We start from the raw sequence: 21,185 nt of genomic DNA, 5'->3' as shown, positions 1-21,185 counted from the left end.
AATATGATCCAACACACAACATGCTATTTTAATTGAAGCATTGAGAATATTTATATGAGCTATTGATGAGTTCATAGAATTAGGCAAGAAAGGTCCTGCAGGCTCCATTTACAATCCTGCCACAAGCTGGGCATTTTGCAGGGAGATTTCCTTTGCTGCAGTCCTGACAGAGGCAGTAACATCCACAAGGAAGGACAACGGCTCCGGACTACAACAAAAAAACATCCATTAGTCCAGAAAAAACTACAAGTATATTAGCCTGAGGAGAGTACATGTACAAAGGATCAACAATCAAATCAATAAATCAAACTGGTCAATAATGAAATCAATGTTAAATGTAAACTATTGACTCATTGAAGCCCTAATGTATATAGATATACATATGATATATATGATATAATGTATATATATGATATAATGTATATATATGATATATGATATATATGATCCAACGACCAAACGAGCGGAGCGAAGTGTGGGAGTTTTTATGATAAATGCATGTGCACACAACTTACGAAAATTATTCATCAACAATGAGACGAACCCTCGTCAAGAAATTTCATCAACAAATTTAAGCATCGTTATGTAAAGTCGTTAAAGTATAATAACGATACAAAACACATTTAAACCTATTTAAATATGTTACCAAGTCTTTGTAAACCGTCGGTATTATCTTAAAACTTACCCATCTGATCGGATTATACACAAATAGACAGATTAATTTCAACGAAAATCGCCACAAAACACTTGAAAAGCTTGGTTTAATAAAAGTTAAGACTGAAAATTGAAACGCCGAGGGACAGATAATAGAACGATGAAGTCTTGCGCATTTCACGAAAAAATAACGTGCACTTTTCACCAGTCTATAGCATTGTCGAATTGCCGAAGGTTTTGGCCATTAACATAGGAGTACAGAAATCGTTTCATTTTTGCTGATTTCAATTTTTTCATTTTCATTTGCCGACACATTTGAATACTTTCCCATTCTAACTGATGTCCAACGCAGTATAAGTAAAGCAAATGACGATGATATTTTTTAACGTTTCTTATGAGATTATTACAATAATTAACTATAAGTTTGGATGACTACAGAACAATGACTACGTAGTACAGACTTTCTAAAAATCTAACGCAGTGTAAGTAAAGGCATGACGATGATATTTTTTCTAACGGTTCTAATGAGATTATTGCAATAATTAATTATAAGTTTGGATGACTACAGAACAATGACTATGTAGTACAGATTTTCTAAAAATCTATATAAATATCACAACTTCGTGATATTGTTAGCTATGCCGTTTTGAAATGTAAACAAAATTGTGCATTGGTTTTTTATTATTACTATATAAATAATATTGGTTATTCTAATAATATCAGTGCATTTTACTTCTAATATTGGCCAATATTGCATTTCTTTTTTTGCAGGAGAAGAGATATAAACATATAATCTTTTCCTTTCATTATTGCTATTTGTTGTATATAATAACACCCAGTACATTACAGCTACCATTGCAGTTATCCTATTTGACTGCTAAAATTGCATTTCTCAACCATCAGTACCCTTTCTTTTTTCCAATATCACTTTGGTCGTGGGCTGTATGACAGTAGAATTTCTAGTATATATCATATATATCATATCTCATATCATATCTCATATCTCAATGATATCATATCATATATATCATATATATGATATATATGATATATATGATATATATGATATATATGATATATATGATATATATCATATATATTAGTGCTGGGCACGGGTAGTAATACTCGTTGAACTCGCGGGTTTATCTTCTCTCGATTATCGGGTAATAGAGATTTCGGGTATTCCGGTCCTTCGGGTTCGGGTTTTGATTTTCAAGTTCGGGTTATGGTACACGGATCCGTCGGGTAGTGTTAACAAAAACTCGGTCTATTGCACCCTGCGCTCTTAGTCTGAGACCACTGGGCATTTCTGTGTCATTTTTGCTAAGGAGGCATGACAATGGGGTTTAACGAGTCTTTAATTTAATAGATAGAATAAAACATATCATACCTTATTTACTATACCTACTAGAAATATTGTAGTCAAGCAGTGATTTCTTGTCATTAAAAGGTGAGAAGAAATACTTACGTCAAATTTTATTTGCGCAATTAGCCAAATCGGCTTCGTAAACAAAGCTATGCCATTTTTAATACGGCGCGTGTTCGCTATCACCGATAACACATAGGTCCTTAGTCTGTTTCCGCTATCGCCTTGTTAGAAACAGCCATCAGCGTTCGTAGTAGCAGTGAAAATTTAATAACTCTGTTTAAATTGATTACCACAGCTAGCTATTATGGATTACATAATTCATTATAACCAAGCTTTACTAAACCAACAAGCCATACTAACGGAAAAAGCCGATAATGTAAAGTATTTTTTTTATGAGATTTAGAGCACCATCTATAGAAAGTCAGAGAGGTACATAGAACATGCTTAAGTATTAAGCTACCATAGACCCTATCTTCTGCCACCTGTTGACACGAAAATGCCCTGTAGCCCCACACTATCTTGACTGTTTAACAATCCACCTGTTAACGCTGCAAGTACGAATGTCGGTCGATAAAAACTGTGAAAAATGATAAATAAATTGATAAGAAATCTAATTGCATTGTAAATTTGAAGATATATATGTTTAGAAAATTTAAACATAAAATCCATATCAACAAACCCGATATCCGAAAAACCCGTAGGCAAAGAAATACCCGAGCCTAGCACTACTAGCTACCCGATACTCGAAAAACCCGAACAGAAGGGGGCGGGTCTAAACCCGTTGACCTAGAAGTACTCGTGCCCAGCACTAATATATATCATATATATGATATATATGATATATATGATGATATATATGATATATATGATATATATGATATATATGATATATATATGATATATATATATGATATATATATATGATATATATATATGATATATATATATGATATATATATATATATGATATATATATGATATATATATGATATATATATGATATATATATGATATATATATGATATATATATGATATAATGTATATATATAAGTTTGTGTGTCTGTGACTCTGTGTGTCCAGTTATAGTTATTAAAATCTTGGAATGAAAAGCTCGCATCTTGCCGGATTTGAACTCAAAGATTGCAACCGCAAGTTTTGAACATGCATTTAGTCACCAAGCTACGCTGTTTTTACGCTTCCTTAAAATAGTGTTTGCATTGGATAATTACTATGGGTTTCTTTACCACTCTATACGATATTTTTGTTTTATGATGCCAACACTGAAACAAACTATAATCGTATACCAAATAATTTTCATTGTAATCGTAGCAAAACAGACTATGCTTAGTCATTACTTGCTAATAATTTCACATTTACATTTAAACACCTTTACAGTTTTATTTTTTTCTCCTAATTTATTTCACCAAAACTCTTCGTTCATAATATAAAATTTAAAAATTACAGTTGTTTGAAAAAGTTTCAAAACCTTTACAGTTGTTTTTTTTCATTTCACTTGAACCGCACAAAAACACTTTTCTCACGATATGAAGTTTAAAAGTTAGAACAGTAAATATTGTATATGTTAAAGGAAAATAAATTTTCTGTCCAAAGACTTTTTATTACTCCATCAACGCCGGGCATTCACCTAGCAATAAATATAAAGCTAATAATAAAATATATATAGCTGATAATAGATATATGGCTAATGATAGAATAGTAAGGAAACCTCACCATGTTCTTTCTGCACTTTTTACATCTGAGGGCATCAACCAGGTCCTTACATTCCTGCTCAGATGGATCATTGGAGTTTGTGATCAGCTCAACCACGTTTATCCTCCTATAAAAATATAAGGTTGCGTTATACAGGGGGAGACAATGTTATTATTGAATGTCATCTAATAACAACCAAATGAATTACCCACCTTCCTGGTTGAGTGGTTGCATCGGTCAAATCATTTGTGACTGATTTGTCACCCTTTCTCCTCGCTACTTCCTTCTTATGTTCCTCTGTAAGCATTAAAAGTTCTTTAGCGAGTTGATTGGTTGAACAGTTAAGCCTGGTTTCCATATGACAGCGCAAGGCGCGCAACAAGGCGCACTACGTCGTGCGTAGGCCGGCTGTGATACGGAAACGTCAACGCGCGACGTGCATACGCTGATCGCAAGGATCCGACAGAATAGACCCTTGCGACAGGTACGCGCGATGATGTAGCCCACAATACACCGCTCAACCTTTTCAACCTATCCCACGATTCAAACGGAGGGCTGTTTTCTGAAGAAATCGGTCTCCCGTACGAAAGAGTAAGCCTGGTTTTCATATGACAGCGTAGTATCGCAACGGAGGGCTGGTTTTTCCGAAGAAATCGGTATCTCGTACGAAAAAGTAAGAAAATTACCCACTCTGTCCAATGCAAACATGGCGCCTATGCGCGATATGGAAACACTGCATCGCAACTCAAGAAATGCATTGCGCACGATCACTGGGCCGCGCACGATCACTGGGCCGCGCATGATCATTGCGCTGTCATATAGAAACCAGGCTTTAATTTCAAATGACCTCTAATAACATACAATGACCTCTAAACATATCAAATGTCATCTAATGAACTCTCTACACTTACCTAAAGGTATGGAGTTGCCCTCATTCAGCTCCTGTACTATCTCCACCAGCTTACTTGGTTCGTCAAACTCAACATCTACAACCACAATAGAGTGAGTTCCTTACCTCATTGAGTGACACGTAACAAGTAAATATAAACTACATGTATTTTAAACTATGTAATACTGTCTATTGCTTTTTAACCTGCCTTTACACTTTTTATGAACAACTCTAGTGAACAACTGCTTATGAAATCCACAAAAAAACTACAGAGAAAATGAAATTTTATTTGTAATGACCGTCCTTGTCAATGTGTGTCAGTATCCCTGGGCAAATCAACCAACGATAAGAGGTTTTGAAACTTTTCTAAAATATATATATGTAAAAATGCTCATAATCCAATGATAATTGGTAAAATGCTGGTAAAAAAGTTCAGCAACACACAGCAAATGTCACTCGATATGAAAAAATATGTGGAACACTTTTTTGGGCTAAAATGGTAAAAGTTTGTATGGTTTTGAAAACATTTAGAAATCTAAATTACAGTAGCATCATACCCATTGTGCACATGTTTGTTGTATTATGGGATTTGTTAGGCTCATGCTATATTGGCATCTGACCTCAAAACAGTGCAGGTGGTCTTGGTAATTACAGTGAGTGATAAAGCTAGTGGATTACGCTAGTGGATTAGGCAGGTTGACCATCTTGAGAATGGTAAATATTTAATACATATAAATAGGCCTATATATACGCAAACATAAAAATCGTAAGTATAAAAATTGTAAAATATTTCTGTTAAAAATACAAGAATCGTTTTTCTTATGTCTTCTTGTAGCATAAAATCCGTGAAAGTGAGATAACAAAAGCGGAAGTTGTTGACGTCGCTGCCTAGAAGACGCCATATTGACTCACCTAAATTTATTAACAACTCCGAAAAAACTAATGCTACAAAATTTTAACAGCAGTTTGTGAGCCCACTAAATCGTTTGCTGGTGAATCGCTCAAGTGCGTTTAGGCACACGCCAGCGATATCTCCAAACAACGGATTCCAAACTACAGCATTTTTGTGATGGCTGCGATTAACTGTTTGTTTTTGAGCTTTTAAAAGCTTGTAATCACATTTCCACATATTTTGCAGCTACAACACAGCAGAGTAAGAGATGGTGAACCTTTTAATACCAAATAACTGTAAGGTAAATTTTATTGCAAGTCAACCTTTAAATAAAAGACTTCAGAAGAAATAGTTTGATAAGGTAACCTTTTTTATTCATAAAAGTACATGGATGGCTCAAGAGTGAGTAAACACTTATCATGTTGTAGTAATTGCAGAAGATTTTGCAACGCTAGTGGTTTTGCTGGCTTGACCTAGAATGAAGAATGGTTACAGTGAAAACCATTGTTGGCACTGCGTGCTATGAGATGAGGTAATGAACGACTGGCTTGAAAAAAGATTGTATATTTTTAGGGAAACCGGTATACTGGAAAGTATACTGGTTTCCCAAAAAATATACAATCTTTTTTCAAGCCAGTATACTGGGAAGTACACAGTATACTATATGAAGTCGTTGTCTCGTAAATAATGTTTAACATGTGCATTGCTAAATTTGGCATTAATGGATTTGCTAAATCCCATTAATGGATTTGCAGACAGATGAAACTTTGAGTTTCAGCAAATACTTTTAGCTTCAACAAATAGTGAGAAAGGGAGTGCTTTACGTTGTAAAACTTATTTTTAGTAACAACAGAATTCCTCGATCAACAACTCTTTGCAACTTACAAAGTATTTAGGTAATGCCTGAAAGCTTAAGCTAGCCAAGTGACAATGATCACAAAATGTTTACCGTGAAGTGGGTGGTACCGTAGATGATAAGCCAATCTTTGTACTTTGCACTTTAGATATAAATCTATATACAGTGAAACTCGGATAACTCAAACTTCAAGGGACCGAGCAAAAGTGTTCGAGTTATTAGAGCGTTCAAGTTATCAGGACAGTCATAAGTGCACGTATTTATCAGTAGATACATGTACATATACAAACTATATATAAATCAAAAGCATAGATTGCTTGTTGCAAGTTAAAGGGTCTCTCGTGTGAAGTTTTAAATATTTTTAATCACAAAGTATAGATATTTTTCTATCACCTGAGATTTGTTTGTTGTTTTAGGTGATGTGACTGCCAGGACGTTCTCAGATTAAAATTGGCAAAACTTGATCGCCGTTAAAACACTCAGAAAAAATACATACGTATTTTTCTACCGAGCGTTTTAACCAAGATCAATTTTGCAGTAAGTCAGTTATTACAAAACTGCTTTACTATTAAAAACCCATTATAAATTTTGCCGATTTTACTTTAAATTTATCCGAATTTTATCTCGCTTTTCTCGCTTTCGGAAGGTTATCGCTAAGCGGATGTTTGGTAAAATTTGATTTTGCAAACCTTTAGAAAAGTCGTTAATGAAAATATTTTGTCGATGTGGGTAATAACAAGGCCTAAGAACTACTAAAAGTCGATGTTTATCTCTATGGCTTGGAATAAAGTGATATTCTAAAGCGATAGTAACAACCGTCTCGATAGCCGTTTGGCAAAAAGCTGTTCGAGTTAACGGAGTTTCGGTTGAGTTATCTAAAGCCATTTATCATTGCGTGGGACCGGACCAAACAAATACGTTGAGTTAACCGTGTTTTCGAGTTATCCGAAGGCGAGTTATCCGAGTTTCACTGTATGTTATGAAAGAAAATGGACGAAAATTCCTAAAAAAAATCTAAAATGGTGAGAAAGAACCTGGTCACATGAGAAAACAACGTTGTAAAACCAGAAATTGGTAGAATACGGTATGAACTCTATAAACTTTGCAGTAGCCCGGAATAGTTTTCTTTTTGAAGTGGATTTCGGTTAGCAAGCTAAGGGAAGTTGTCCGATCCCCGATCCTCTGTTTGCAGAGATGGCAACTTCAAAATTGCTGCTGCTTTTAAAGAAAGATGACACTTCCTATGGGTTCTGACTAATGGACATTGGCCAGGGAGATAAAACAAAACTGATTTTTAACAAAGCTATCAGCATAAGTTTTGTAGAGAATATCAATGTCTATGCAACTTACCACCATTAGCTTCATAAGCCTTTGCTATGATCTCAGCTGGATAATCAAGTGATCGACAATATTCGTATCCATCAAGTTCCTCTATAGACACTGGCTCTTCACTTGTTTCCATGTCTTCTTCTGTAGTAGTACAAACATGGTTAACTAATATCTAGAGGTCTGTAAACACTAGTGGAATTCTCAATATGAATTTGACGAGGCATTCAAATAAAAGTTTTACGGTAAAACCTAGTTTTGTTAAGTTAATAAAACTGATAAGAATAATATAACCTACTGCTACCAGATCTATGAATAGATCTATGAATGTTGAAGAAGGACAATAAGTTGAAATAAACAAATACACAACTCACCAAGAAAAGAAACATCTCCCTTGTTGTAAAGCAAAGTTTCTGCAGTAGCGATATCATAAGGAGTCATCTGTTGCCGGGCAGTTTTGATAAAAGCCAACCCTTTTCTTTGTTGAACAAATGTACAGCCTGGATACCACCTTAACGACGAACATAAGTGCTACTAAATCCTGCAATACAATTTACTTCACGCAAAGTGAGTTTTTAAAAATTGTAATAGCATGTCTTAAGCAGTTAATTCAGGTTTGTACACATACTTTGCATGTTCAGCCCATGGATCATCTCTCCAGCTCCACGTCTCAAGAGCTCCATCACAATAAAAACACTTCACTTTATCTCCAATGCCTTCATACAGAAAGCCAGCTTCACAAAGCCTGTCTGCAGCTATTGGGTTACTGCTAGGGTATCTTCGGTATGTATCCATTCTCATATTGTAGACATCCATAGGTGGACCCTTGCGTCTGACCAAGTTGATATTCAGGTCACCAAGAGTAGCTGGTTCTACATATCAGTTCATACATGGCTATGAATGGTATTGAAGTCATGGTGTGACTCATATATCAGCAAGAAGTAACTGTTACAGTAGTGGTAAAATATATAGCTATATTACAGTATTACACCACAAACTACTATAATGTAACACATGGTAAGAGGTGACATAGTAATGTGGACTTATACTAAACATTTATTAAACATTTAAATGAGTTCTTATACTGTATGTGGTCAACAAATACTCACTTCGATCATCTCTGACAGAACTACTTAGTTGACTTGTCATGATGTCTTTAGGAGGTCCACAGTTACTTATAGGGATATTCTGACATGGCTTGTCTACAACATGATAATCAACATGCTATATTATACTCTTATTTACACATTTGACTAAATTTACAAGTAACATTAGACAAACTAACAAGACAGAATCTACACTATTGATCTTAAAAATTTGGGGACATTTACGTTTTTATTAATTGTAGCATATTAATTTGGTTGGTTGACTGCTTTGCAATCATTTGAAAACTACAAAGGACTACATAAGCTATGTGTACATTGAAATTCATGTTAATTGTGCCGACAGTAAGCTCTCGAAACTTTCTGCAATAGAAATAAAATTGACGACTAACTGGGGTCATTATATTAAATTAACCAAAGTTTCTAACAGTAGAAATACAATGCAATGTATTCATCCTTGTGATGGAAACGTATAACATGATCTGTATCATACTGCATTTCTGTGTTATTTTTAAGATTGTATGTAGCATTTAACAAGCAAAAAGTGTTCCATTGAAATTATTTATAAATAGCAAAACAACAGCTCCCCGAATTTAAAATTAAGGTCATTATATTAAGCTATCCAAAGTTGCTTAATATCCAAAGATATTAAGCTATCCATATAGTAGTAGAAATACAACATGCATCACTAGCAACTCACTTTGAACCATCTTGCAATAGTTGAAGAAGTTTTTATGCTGATACTTGGGCACATCTCCTCTCTCCCAGTTCCTGACGATTCCACCACAGAAGGCGCATTGCACTCTGTCCGCTACACCAGTGTAGTAAAACCCCTCCTTAGCACAGTCATGAGCCTTGACTTTTGTTTCTATTGGCCAGTGAGCAGCAAAGGTTCGCTGCCTTTCCCTCTCTGAGACCATGAGAGACTCTTTCTCTTCCTGACTAAGACTTAGGAAAGCATACAAATACGCCTTGTCTGACATGCGATCTACAGTAAGAGAGAAGAAAATTTATGGCCAGTTCAGCTTACAGGTTTACTCAGCAATATTTTTTTATTGTTGGGAAAATGAATGGGTTTTTAAAAGTGTACAATGAGCCTGCAGAACTGCAATATTTAGCTCCAGCCACTAGTTACACAGTTAGGTAGCATATATAGCATAGATATAGTAAACCCTAGATTGGTGAATAGCTATCATTACAATAGAGCAAAAGTGAGGCCTATAATTGGCTGTTGTTCCCACGACGTTACGTCGCAGTGATGTGCATCATTGCAACAGAGCCTTCAGCTGAGCAATGAGTTTAGTAGTGAAAGCATGCTTGTCCAACTAGGTTTTGAGCCATCAACGTTACAATAAGACCAAATTCTTGGTGAAACGTCATCAGAGGAGACTACAACACCCCAGGTATGTGAACCCACAATACAAATTTTAAATACTTGATAAACCTAACCTTTGCATGCGTACAGGCCTGCCAACCCAAGAGTGGGGCAAAGCTTGAGATTTGGTCTTGGTGCAGTTGATGCATCAATGATAGCATATATAAAATTGTGGAAATTTGGGCAAAAATCTCACGCATTTCTCACTCATTTTCATTTTTTCTTTGGTGTGATTGCGTGAGTCTCACGCCCAATGCGTGAGAGTTGGCAGGCCTGCATGTGTACTATATCATTGGTGCACGTTGTAAGAAACTACTAGAAACAAACCAACTACCAACTCAACTGAACTTACTTGTCTTATCATGGTCTCATAACAACGAAAATACCATTCTATGATTATTCTGAATTGAAAGTGAAGTGATTGAATGCTTGGGACTATCAAAAGAAAGAGTGTGTAGACTGATTACAACATCGCGTATTACAAACTTGTCTCTCAGCTGATAGGGTGGTAATCTGGCTTGGCATGGTTGATCGAATGCCTTTTTGGTCTCATTCCAAGTAATGTAATGATATTCATTCTACTACATGTATGTATTGTTAATGTTTAGGCTAAAAAAAAGTCAAGCCGCAGCTGGTGCTGTGCCTATGGATGTTCAAGCAATCTTGAGAAATGCCCAGATCTGGGGTTTCATCGCTTTCCAAACGAGAAACGAGCTGAAACCCGTAATGCTTGGATAAAGGCAGTGCAAGGACAGGATTGGACTCCAACATCAAGCTCTGTATTATGCCGTGAACATGTTGAGAAAGACTGCTATAAGATTCCACCAGGTATTGGAAGAAAACGAATGCTAAAATCTGATGCAATACCTACAATATTTACAGCTTATCCAACCTACCTTCAGCCAAAAGCTGTGAAAATACAGACACCAACCATAAGAACAGAAAGCCTGCCGAAACGGGGAAGAACATCTCAGACAGCAGCCAACACCATAATACCTGACCCTGAAAATACTACACCTGGTGATACTGCTATCCATGATGATGAGCAACCTGCAGCTTCTAGCAATCAGGACACACCTACAGCCTCGACAACGAGCTGCCGACGCGGTGGTAGACCTAAACAACCTGCTGTCACACGTATCTCAATATTAAAAAGAAGAATAAAAACTCCACAGCAGAGAGTCTGTCGATTAGAGCAAAGGAATATGATTTAAAAGAATTTGATCACAATACTGAAGAAGGCACAATAAACTTAACAATATAGAGCTTACATCGGTGGATGGATGTCTAGGAGAATTATGGTCTCATGCACAGTGCATGCATAGCGCATGCCACCAATCTACTCAAAACTATAGTAAATCGCTATATTAAAATCAGAATACACTATGCTGCTTCAAAGCAGGAATCTAGTTCAACCAACCTTAGACAAAAACTATCTAGTCTAGTTATTTTTAGTCATGTCTAATGGGTGTTTAATACAGTGGTCCAGCTAGTGCTGGGACGATATCAAAAATTCATTTCGGTACGATATGATGGCTTAGCCAACCGATATATCGGATATGTTATTCGGAGTTGTCTTACCTGTCAAAAAGGCTGCCATTGGAGAACAACTCCCTAATTAATCAAAGTACCAGTATAATTCTTTGAAGAATCGGGTATCAAATAGAACAGGTAGATTATCCTTCGTTTTTCGTGACGTCTTCTATCATTGTCCGCCATCTTTATGGAGAACTTTTATCGTTAAAACACGAAGCTTCTGCAATTAATTATTGCGAACGATGCTTTTGTTTGCAAATTTTTTATTTTACTATCAAAATAACATTGAAATATACTATTAATTATGTAAACATCAACGATACTTACGCAGTCAGATGGTACAGACCATATTATAGTCACCAAATTATTAATAACAATCAATCTTGCCACAATCAATACTTATAGAAGATCTATTCTTCAGACATAAACTCTTGTATATAGCATCAATCAATTTATTTTTGTAAAAGTTATCCTGCATTACTTATTTGAAGTCATCACCTCATGTAACTTTTCTTTTAATTTTTACACCAATAATCTCAAACTAAACATGAATTGTTCACTACTATCTTGCATTCAGGATACTTTCACAGTTTCCATTTTATTTGATAATATACCTGCAAATAGAGGCTTTTTGTTATTTTGTTATCAGCAAAATTAAATATTACTAACTAACATACTAACTAATCAAGAGAATGACGATAGTTTTCTACAAAGATGGCGGCTTTTTCGTAGATGAGCGCGTATGCAAATAGGGCGATGACGTCAAAAAACCTATCTATATTATCGTCGATATTGTCGGTATCGTCAAATATCGACGATATCCGATATTTCGATATGGGCAGAAAGCACTTGGTACGGTCTGTATCAGAAAGTGATATCGACGATATACCGAAATATCGTAATATCGTCCCAGCACTAGGTCCAGCTTAACTGCTTCTAAATCTCATTTGATTCATTAGTTCGTTATTAGTTTAATTTCTATTTGGTCACTCTTTGTATTATCAATGATATAGAAGCTTCTAAATCATTGGTATTATCCATTACCATGTGTCTAAGATTCTTGCCTTTCTCATCCAAAGTCAGTTTTATATTTTATCAATAAAATACGCAGTCTCAGATGCACAAACTATGCAAAAATTGAGCAGTTTTTAGTGCTAAGTCAATAGGAATTAATAGATCAGCTGATTCACCTTACACATCACCATGACGTTGCGGCATGCTGATTATAGGCCTCATTGGCATATTTAGGGTTTACTTAGCCTGTCTTGACAAGCTGTTGTTTTTGCGTAGTTGTCCCCCCGTCGAGCGGCGAGCAACAACAGCTTGTCACAAGACGTACTGCACCTGATGCATCAGCTGCACTTATAGGGAGTTGTTCTCTTCCGTCTACGCGGCTTGGCCGCGATGTTATGTTGGTCGCGCCATCGGTAATCATAACGGATTTCACGCAAAAATTTATGTAGAAAAAAAACAAGATTACAACGTTTAACCAACGACCAGTTTCTGTGATAAAATTTAGTAGAACTTAAGAATAAAATAAACTTAAAATAAAATCCATTATAACAAATAAAACTGACTGATACAAAAATAGAAATAAAACTGACTGAGCGCACAAATAACGAAATGTTTAGTCGCTGTTGTTGCCTAAGTTCTCAAATTCTAATAAAGTTTACTGCAGAGAGGGGTCGCCAGTTACACGCTCTTATTTAAATTTTTCTACATAAAATTTTGCGTGAAATCAGTTATAATTACCAATGGAGCGACCGGAATAACATCGCAGCCAAGCCGTGTAGACGGAAGAGAACAACTCCTTATAAGTGCAGCTGATGCATCAGGTGCAGTACGTCTTGTGACAAGCTGTTGTTGCTCGCCGCTCGACGGGGGGACAACTATGCAAAAACAACAGCTTGTCGAGACAGGCTAGGGTTTACTATATCTATGTGCATAACCGAGTAGAAACAGAAAAAGCTGACATTGAAAGACCCATAGTGTCATGAAGATGTCGAGGTTGCCATTATGTGAAATGAAGTAGCTGGAGCGTAGCAGCATATCACAAGCTACCTTCATGTGACACCTGATAACAGGTGACCCAAAAAAGCTGACACGTATTGAGCCATACAGTCAAACCTTGATGTAGGCAGGCAACACACTTAGGACCGCATAGGAACAAATATTTCTGCAAGCGTCCAAAACCTATAGCTATGATATATAGCATTCACTGCATGGGCAGGTGCCTCAAGTAAAACAGTTTGTGGCATGAACTGTGAAACTTTTCTTTTTATGCGAACAGCAATTGTTAACATATTTTACTATATATACTAATTTGGTCTATAATTATACAAAGTAGTTAGTGTATAGCAATAGTGACATGATTAATCAACGCTGGGATAATTGTTTATGCAATAAACAATTAACGTCTCGTCTGTCACTTTTTAAATATCCCCGTCGTCGGGTCGTCAAAATCGTCACAAAACATGGGAGGACCCCCAAACACCATAAAAATTTCGAAGCCAATTACTAGGTAGTTAAGTGAACTCCCTGTAGTGCAGTTCACATCCAAATAAATGGATTTTTTGGCACAATTTCAAAACAGTTATTTCATTAAAATAATGCTTCACATATGAAGTATGCATACTAAACCCTAAAATAGAAAATAATTGTGGGGGTAGTGCTCCTCTATCATGTTTTAATAGTTTGCTAAAGTTAGTGTATTTGTACAAAATATTTTATAGCCATAATGGCAAGATAGAGATGCTTGTACGGGGTATACATATTACTCTGAACACAAGTACATAATTGTAATGGATTTCACAATGGCTTTGCTGCCCGTTAATGCATAAATTGGTATTTTGTGCACTGATCTATTGGTGTGGGGCTCTTTTATAAGTTGCCATGTTTTGAGTAACAATGGTGACAGGAAACATCAATAAGTTTCTACTACACTTGTATTATTAGTTCAAAATTAGTAGTAATTTGTTTTCAACGCTAACTTTATACGCTGTACCTTTAACTAATTTCAGTTTTGCTCAAAGTTGGACATATTTCCGAAATTTGCGTCACCGCTGTTACACTGTCACCATTGTTACACCCCTCAACTCATATGATTATAGGATCAACTTGAGTGAATTTCACAATTAACAGTAATTTGTGGTGTTGTTGATGTTCCCATGTATGAGTTACTCATTATATTGTAAATTTAAGCCATTGTGAGAACTTAACAAGCTTCTTCTAGCAAGCTAGCAAACGGTTGCTACCTTACAAATGTATTGCTAAGATTTGCGACTCCTATATTGAGAATGGTTCGAAATTTAATCAAATTTACTCATGGGTGTAACTTGTAACAAGTGCTTGAAACAGAATATTGTTAGGTGGAAAGTCTGCTGGTCATTTCTGCTTTCAACATGGGTAAGACAACGTCAGCAGAGCAGATGCGTAAATATCGTAACAAAATACGTCAATGTTCAAAACAATAGACTCAATATCTGACTGCCCAAGCTAGTCAGAATCAAAAGAGTAGAACAAAAAGAAGAGCCCAACTTACAGAAGATCAATTCGAGGAAACTCGAGAAAAAGCAAGAATTAGAGTTCAACAATACATAGATCGCAAAAAACTTTTGAAAGTAAAATTACAGGGTATGTACTTTTTTTTTCTTCAAAAAACTTATTGCTTTACTACATCTGCATACATTATGGATGTTTCAAGTTAATGTTTCATGTATTTTGTAAAAAAGAAGTTATTCAAGTTTAAATTCATTTTTTGTAGCTTCTTTTAGTATACTACTTTAGTCTATAATTATACAAAGTAGTTAGTGTATAGCAATAGTGACATGATTAATCAACGCTAAGATAATTGTTTATGCAATAAACACGGGGTCCTACCACACAAAGTTGTCGTCAGAATAGTCACTTTTAAAATCACTGTCGTCACTTTTAAAATCACTGTCGTCACTTTTAAAATCACTGTCACCTTTTTCAAGTTGCTAACCAAAACAACCTCTTTCTTCACATTCGTTATTTTAATACAAATATCCATTCTGGTGGCACTGGGTTGCGTTAAAAACCTGAAACTTGCTCAGTTTGAACTTCTGCTAACCAAAAGCACGGCTCAACCAGCGACCTTCACAAACTTATTAGTGATGTTTGGGAGCGTTGCTGATTACTCCGCGAAGAGTGACAGCCGTCTTAGGTTTTTAGGGCTACGTTTCTTGTACGGAAAGTAGACCGAGATTGTCTTTAATAATCACTGTCAGTCACTGACTTGGAAACGGATTTGCTGTCAATGTCGTGGCATTTCATTGCTGTTTACTTTAATTATTTGGCAGTCTATAAATGCTGGGCCAGATGCTTCAAACCAAAACTAGTGAAGTTTCGGTCGAACGTGTTGATTTATGGACAAATAATAATTTAGTAAAGGTACGGCTACACGTAACAAATTTTTCGTTGGTTCTAACCAAAATCACGAAATGATTGAAACACAGAATTATTCTGCGCTGCTAGAATCGTGCTAGCGAGCACGATTCCAGCAACGCAGAATCGTGCTAGCGAGCACGATTCCAGCAGCTTTTGCAATTAGTATAGTCCAAGAGACGTATAATGACACACAATAAAAGTATAAGTGCAATTCAACCTAGTACACACGATGCAACTGATTAGATTGCGTTATTGTAGGCCTATATATTTATTGTTTGGACGCTATAGCTACAAATTGTTTATTTTTTAATTAGATTTTCTTTTTAGCAGCAAAAGTTTTGCGGCAGAAAATGTTGCCATCTTTAGCGCAATCAAGTCGGTTGCATCGTATTTACTATGGTGAATTTCCGTAATATTTTTTGCGTGTCGCGTTATGTTCTCGGACTACATATATCTTAAAATTTGCTAGTCTTGCTCGCTCACCAACAATAGCGCAATTTAAACAATTACATCGTGTGTTCTATGTTGAATTACTTTTGTACTTTTATTGTGTGTCGCGATACATGTCTTAGACTATACTAATTGCTAAAGCTGCTAGAATCGTGCTCGCTAATAATTTGTTAAATCTGCTAAAAGCGTTTCGTCGACGAACTCGGTGGGCATGCACAGCTCAAATAATTCTGTGAACTTCGACCGATTAATTCTGCGTTTTTCGGGATTTCGGCCAGAACTCAGAACCAACGAAAAATTCGGTACGTGTAGCCGTACCTTTAGTAATCCTAATTACGCAATCATCGTCACCTACATTGATAAATGGTCGTCTCGTCTGTCACTTTTTAAATATCCCCGTCGTCGGGTCGTCAAAATCGTCACAAAACATGGGAGGACCCCCAAACACCATAAAAATTTCGAAGCCAATTACTAGGTAGTTAAGTGAACTCCCTGTAGTGCAGTTCACATCCAATTGCTTGTTATCCATTAGTGCTCAGGGAAGGAGTTTTTAATATATTCTATTAATACTAAGAAAATATAATTTAGGCGCTTACAGTTTTAGACTTCAAGATTAAAAAATGTTGGCAAAAATATTGCTGCGCACACTCACCAAACTGTGCTTTCCTATCTTTTGGAATGCCAGGTGGTGGACCGAACCTTCCAGGTATCCAGTCATATCCTGGCACATACTCAGCAGCTTGCCTGCGACGGTCTACATCCAATGCCTCAAAGTTTCTCTCTGGCATCTAAATAATTAGTCATGACAAATGTACAAATAAGGTAAATAGGCTCAACACAAATTAGTTTTAGTAACTTTTAGCAACCATAATCTGAGAATGCTGACTTGTTGACTTGTAGTTCAATAAAACAATGCTTATTTGCAGCCCTAAAAGTAATAAGATATAGATGAATACTGTATGAAACGAAAGATGCGGCTGTTGAGACAATATCTCAACTGAAATGACAACCAACTATCAGTTATGTATGGCATACCGTCGGTAGCAGCTATTGGCAGCTCTTATTAAGTAGTAGCTCTAGCAGAAAACAGTTAATACTAACCAACGTTTCCGCTAGCTCCTTATATATGCACAGCCGTGCGCTATGTATACAAAATTCATTCACGCATGATGGTGTTGCCCACCAATCAGTTTGAAAAAACCAAGTGTTATTATCTTTTACACGCGTAGAAGATGGTGACCTGGTTACTACGCTTATCAAATGATTTTGCAACTATTCATCGCATCGCTGCCTATCTACGCTGCCTATCTACGTAACATAGGCCAACTACATAGGCTTTACTAGCAGGCCACCTGCCAAGCACTAAACTAGGCATATGTAAACATACTACCCAAGTACTGATTGTTTTACATAATATCTAATTTAGCAGATGATGATTCAAAATGACAACAGCAAGATATCATGGAAAGTGGCAATGACATGAAAAGTGGCAGTGGCCATCGCGTGTTAATGATAATCGTATGGTCACCTCCTATAATGATGTGAAAAAAAGAAAATCCATCTCATCAAGTTGTATTGTTTAGTCAACCGTTCATGAGTTATTCGATTATCATATAATCTAACAGTATGCCACTTCAGTTGCAAATGTTTTACAATATATTTCACTCAAAAATTCTACCTTTGCCACAGTTAAGTAAACAGAGATTTTTAAAATGCTTTTGTTGGTAGTTGTAACATTCGACCCACTGACTGGCCACAGAAATTCTGATCTTTGTTGAATCTTTAGTGTAAACGTCTGTATTTGTTGTCTTTTATCAAGGCCAAGAGAGATTTTGTTTTGCAGCTTCCCAACTACCCCCGCCAATTCTCTCTCTTCCAACGATTCCCCGGCCAACCAGGTGAGTAGCCGGTAGTATACATATGCCTCTACCATACTATATAGTGTAAGAATATATATATATATACAGTGAAACATGGATAACTCGCCCTCGGATATAGCGAACACACGGTTAACTCGAATGGATTTGCTTGGTCCATTCCCACGCAATGATAAATGGCTCTATATAACTCGAACTCAACACCGTTAATTCAAACTGTTTTTTGCCCAACGGCTACCGAAACGGTTGCTATCGCTTTAGAAGATCACTTTATTCCAAGCCATAGAGGTAAACCTCAACTTTTCGTAATTCATAAGCGTCGTTACTACCTCCATCGGCAAAATATTTTTGTCAACGACTGTTCTAAAGGTTTGGTGAAATTTGATTTATACTGCTATACGATGAATACCACGGGCTAGCCGGGTCACGGGCGCAAGGATTTTCGCCACGCACATACAAAACAAAAACAGCATGATGTTTTTGTTTTGTATTTGCGTGGCGAAAATCCTTGAGTGCGTGACCCGGCTAGCCCGTGATGAATAGTTTTCCGACGTTGATTCCGTGTTGAATCAACGTCGAAATGTTGAATGTTTAAAACGTCTTAAAAATTGTTGTAATTAAACTTTAACGTTGTCTTAGCTAAAAAAAACTATTCATCGTTTGACCTAAACACAGAATACGTGTGTACATTCAATAAGTATCCATTCAAAAAACGTTAGTGATATACAATGTACCGTAAAACCTCGTAAAACTTTTAATTGAACTGCCTCGGAGTGTTGCTCTTAACGAATGCCAGGTAAAGTAAGGTAATCTTTGCATAAACTTCAAGATAAATCTGCAAAATTGATCGTGGGTAAAACGCTCAAAAGAAAAAGATGTCTTTTCTTTTGAGCATTTTAGCAACGATCAAATTTTGCCAATGTCAATCTAAAAAACGTCCTGGCAATAACATCACCTCAAACAACAAACCAATCTCAAGTGATAGAAAAATCTCTATACTTTTTGATAAAAACGTTTTAAACTTTACATTAGAAGCATTTAATTTGAAACAAGCCATTTGTGCTTTTGATTTATATTATAGTTTGTATATGTTCATGTATCTACTAATAAATAAGTAAATACATGGACTTGTGACAGTGCTCTGATAACTTGAACACTCTGATAATTCGAACACTTTTGCTCGGTCCCTTGAAGTTTGAGTTATCCGAGTTTCACTGTACATGGACTTGTGACAGTGCTCTGATAACTTGAACGCTCTGATAATTCGAACACTTTTGCTCGGTCCCTTGAAGTTTGAGTTATCCGAGTTTCACTGTATATATATATATATGCTAAGCTATATGCTAGAGTATATGCTCCCTCACTTCGGTTTGGTTGAGCACTCTGTGAGATGTGCGGCACTATTAGCCTCTGTGCAAAGCTCATCACTTTTGTGATTTGAGCACTCTGGTGCCAGCACATTGACTTTCTTAAAGTCTGTGAGGCAACCTAGTTGTTTCATGGCAGGAAGTCAACTCTCATTGGTAATGGGATTTGTGTCCCTTGCCTAAGCTCTGAGCTGCACTGATGAGGCTTCAATAGCCGAAACAGTACTGTCTGTAGCATGAGTATATATATATATATATACCGGACATTCGGTTCTCCGCATCACATCTCCCTTTCTCTATTTCTTGTTTTTAGCCCTGTTTATTATCCGCTCTATTGTTCTCTTAAACTATTACCTTTTCCTTAAGCCCTGACTATTGTTCCCATTCTTTCCTTCTACCTCACATACTCCCGAAGAGTAGGGACATCTAGCCGGATGTCTCTGTTTCTTATCTCCGGTTGTTCAGCAAAACGAACTCTCCGCTGCCTGACTGGTGACTTTCTCTCCCTTGTCTCTCTATCTATCCTTCTGATTTCCTGTTGTTATTATCCCCGCTGCTATTGTGGCCGACTCGTACTGACTGCACCTAGCTCTTGCCTTCTCTAGGGTGATATTCTTCTTAAGTAACAACTCTTTTCTCATTTTATCATCATTCATACCCATTATCAAAACCTGCAGTATTAGATCTTTTTCTAACTCCTCCAGCCTGCATTGTTTTGCTGCCCTTTTTATTCTTTCTATAAACCTGCATAAATCTTCACAATTATCCTGTTTCATAGTAAATAATCTGTGTCTCGTTGCTACTATATTTTCCTTTTCAGAAAAATAATCGTCAAATTTTCCTTTAATGTCGTCGTATTGCATGGCGACGACCTCTATCTCCCATGTTTCAAAAATATCATACCCCTTCTCGCCCATACAGTCCAACAGAAACGCTGCCTTCTTTTGTTCTAAATCGTATTCTTCTGATTCTACTTTTCTTGTCACTCTGGTGTGTTCCTTTCTTTTTAATCCTGCCGACACAATCGCTATCTCAAATCTCTTAATAAATCTCCTCCATCCTTCCAATTCGGCTCCTGTTTCTAGTCTCAGCTCGGGTGTCTTAACCCCCTTCCCGAAAATACTATTATTGTGTCTGTCGCTCATTTTCCAAGTTATTATCCTCAATCCTGCACTATTGTATAACTTATAATTTTTTTTTCTTAAACTATTATCCTCGCAAATTCTCTCTCTAATCATCAATTATTCACTATTGCCTAATAATTTGATTATTATCGCTGACTTACTGATTTTCCTTGTAGTCGCCACTCTTGACACCATCTAACGTACCTGGTTTTTGCGTCCTACCTCTCTCGTGCTCGCAGTTAAGAT

At 36.4% G+C, this 21,185-nt stretch overlaps 1 protein-coding gene and 1 pseudogene across 1 annotated transcript; both read right to left on the bottom strand.

Moving 5' to 3' along the window:
* Nucleotides 1–21,185, bottom strand: part of LOC137404761 (two pore channel protein 2-like) — a 272,314-nt pseudogene that overhangs the window by 18,217 nt on the left and 232,912 nt on the right.
* Nucleotides 64–21,155, bottom strand: LOC137404514 (baculoviral IAP repeat-containing protein 7-B-like). The gene is made up of 11 exons (XM_068090744.1): nt 21,101–21,155; nt 17,224–17,359; nt 9,501–9,788; nt 8,807–8,899; nt 8,326–8,569; nt 8,072–8,208; nt 7,722–7,841; nt 4,646–4,720; nt 3,947–4,031; nt 3,756–3,861; nt 64–208 (listed from the first exon to the last, which is right to left on the bottom strand). The coding sequence occupies exons 2-11, from the start codon at nt 17,357–17,359 to the stop codon at nt 80–82; spliced, it is 1,413 nt and encodes a 470-aa protein (XP_067946845.1). The 5' UTR covers nt 21,101–21,155; the 3' UTR covers nt 64–79.

Source organism: Watersipora subatra, chromosome 9 (assembly GCF_963576615.1).
Source record: "Watersipora subatra chromosome 9, tzWatSuba1.1, whole genome shotgun sequence".
Lineage (NCBI taxonomy): Eukaryota > Metazoa > Bryozoa > Gymnolaemata > Cheilostomatida > Watersiporidae > Watersipora > Watersipora subatra.
The sequence above is the reverse complement of the archived record's forward strand: the minus strand, read 5'-3'. Positions and strand labels throughout refer to the sequence as shown.

Excerpts from the sequence above, each read along its gene's own strand:
- LOC137404514 (XM_068090744.1), bottom strand. The coding sequence starts at position 17,359 with ATGCCAGAGAGAAACTTTGAGGCATTGGATGTAGACCGTCGCAGGCAA. Across the intron at positions 4,721-7,721 it reads GGCTTATGAAGCTAATGGTG|ATGTTGAGTTTGACGAACCA; the intron begins GTAAGTTGCATA and ends TTGTGGTTGTAG. Across the intron at positions 209-3,755 it reads AAAAGTGCAGAAAGAACATG|TCCGGAGCCGTTGTCCTTCC; the intron begins GTGAGGTTTCCT and ends TTTTTGTTGTAG.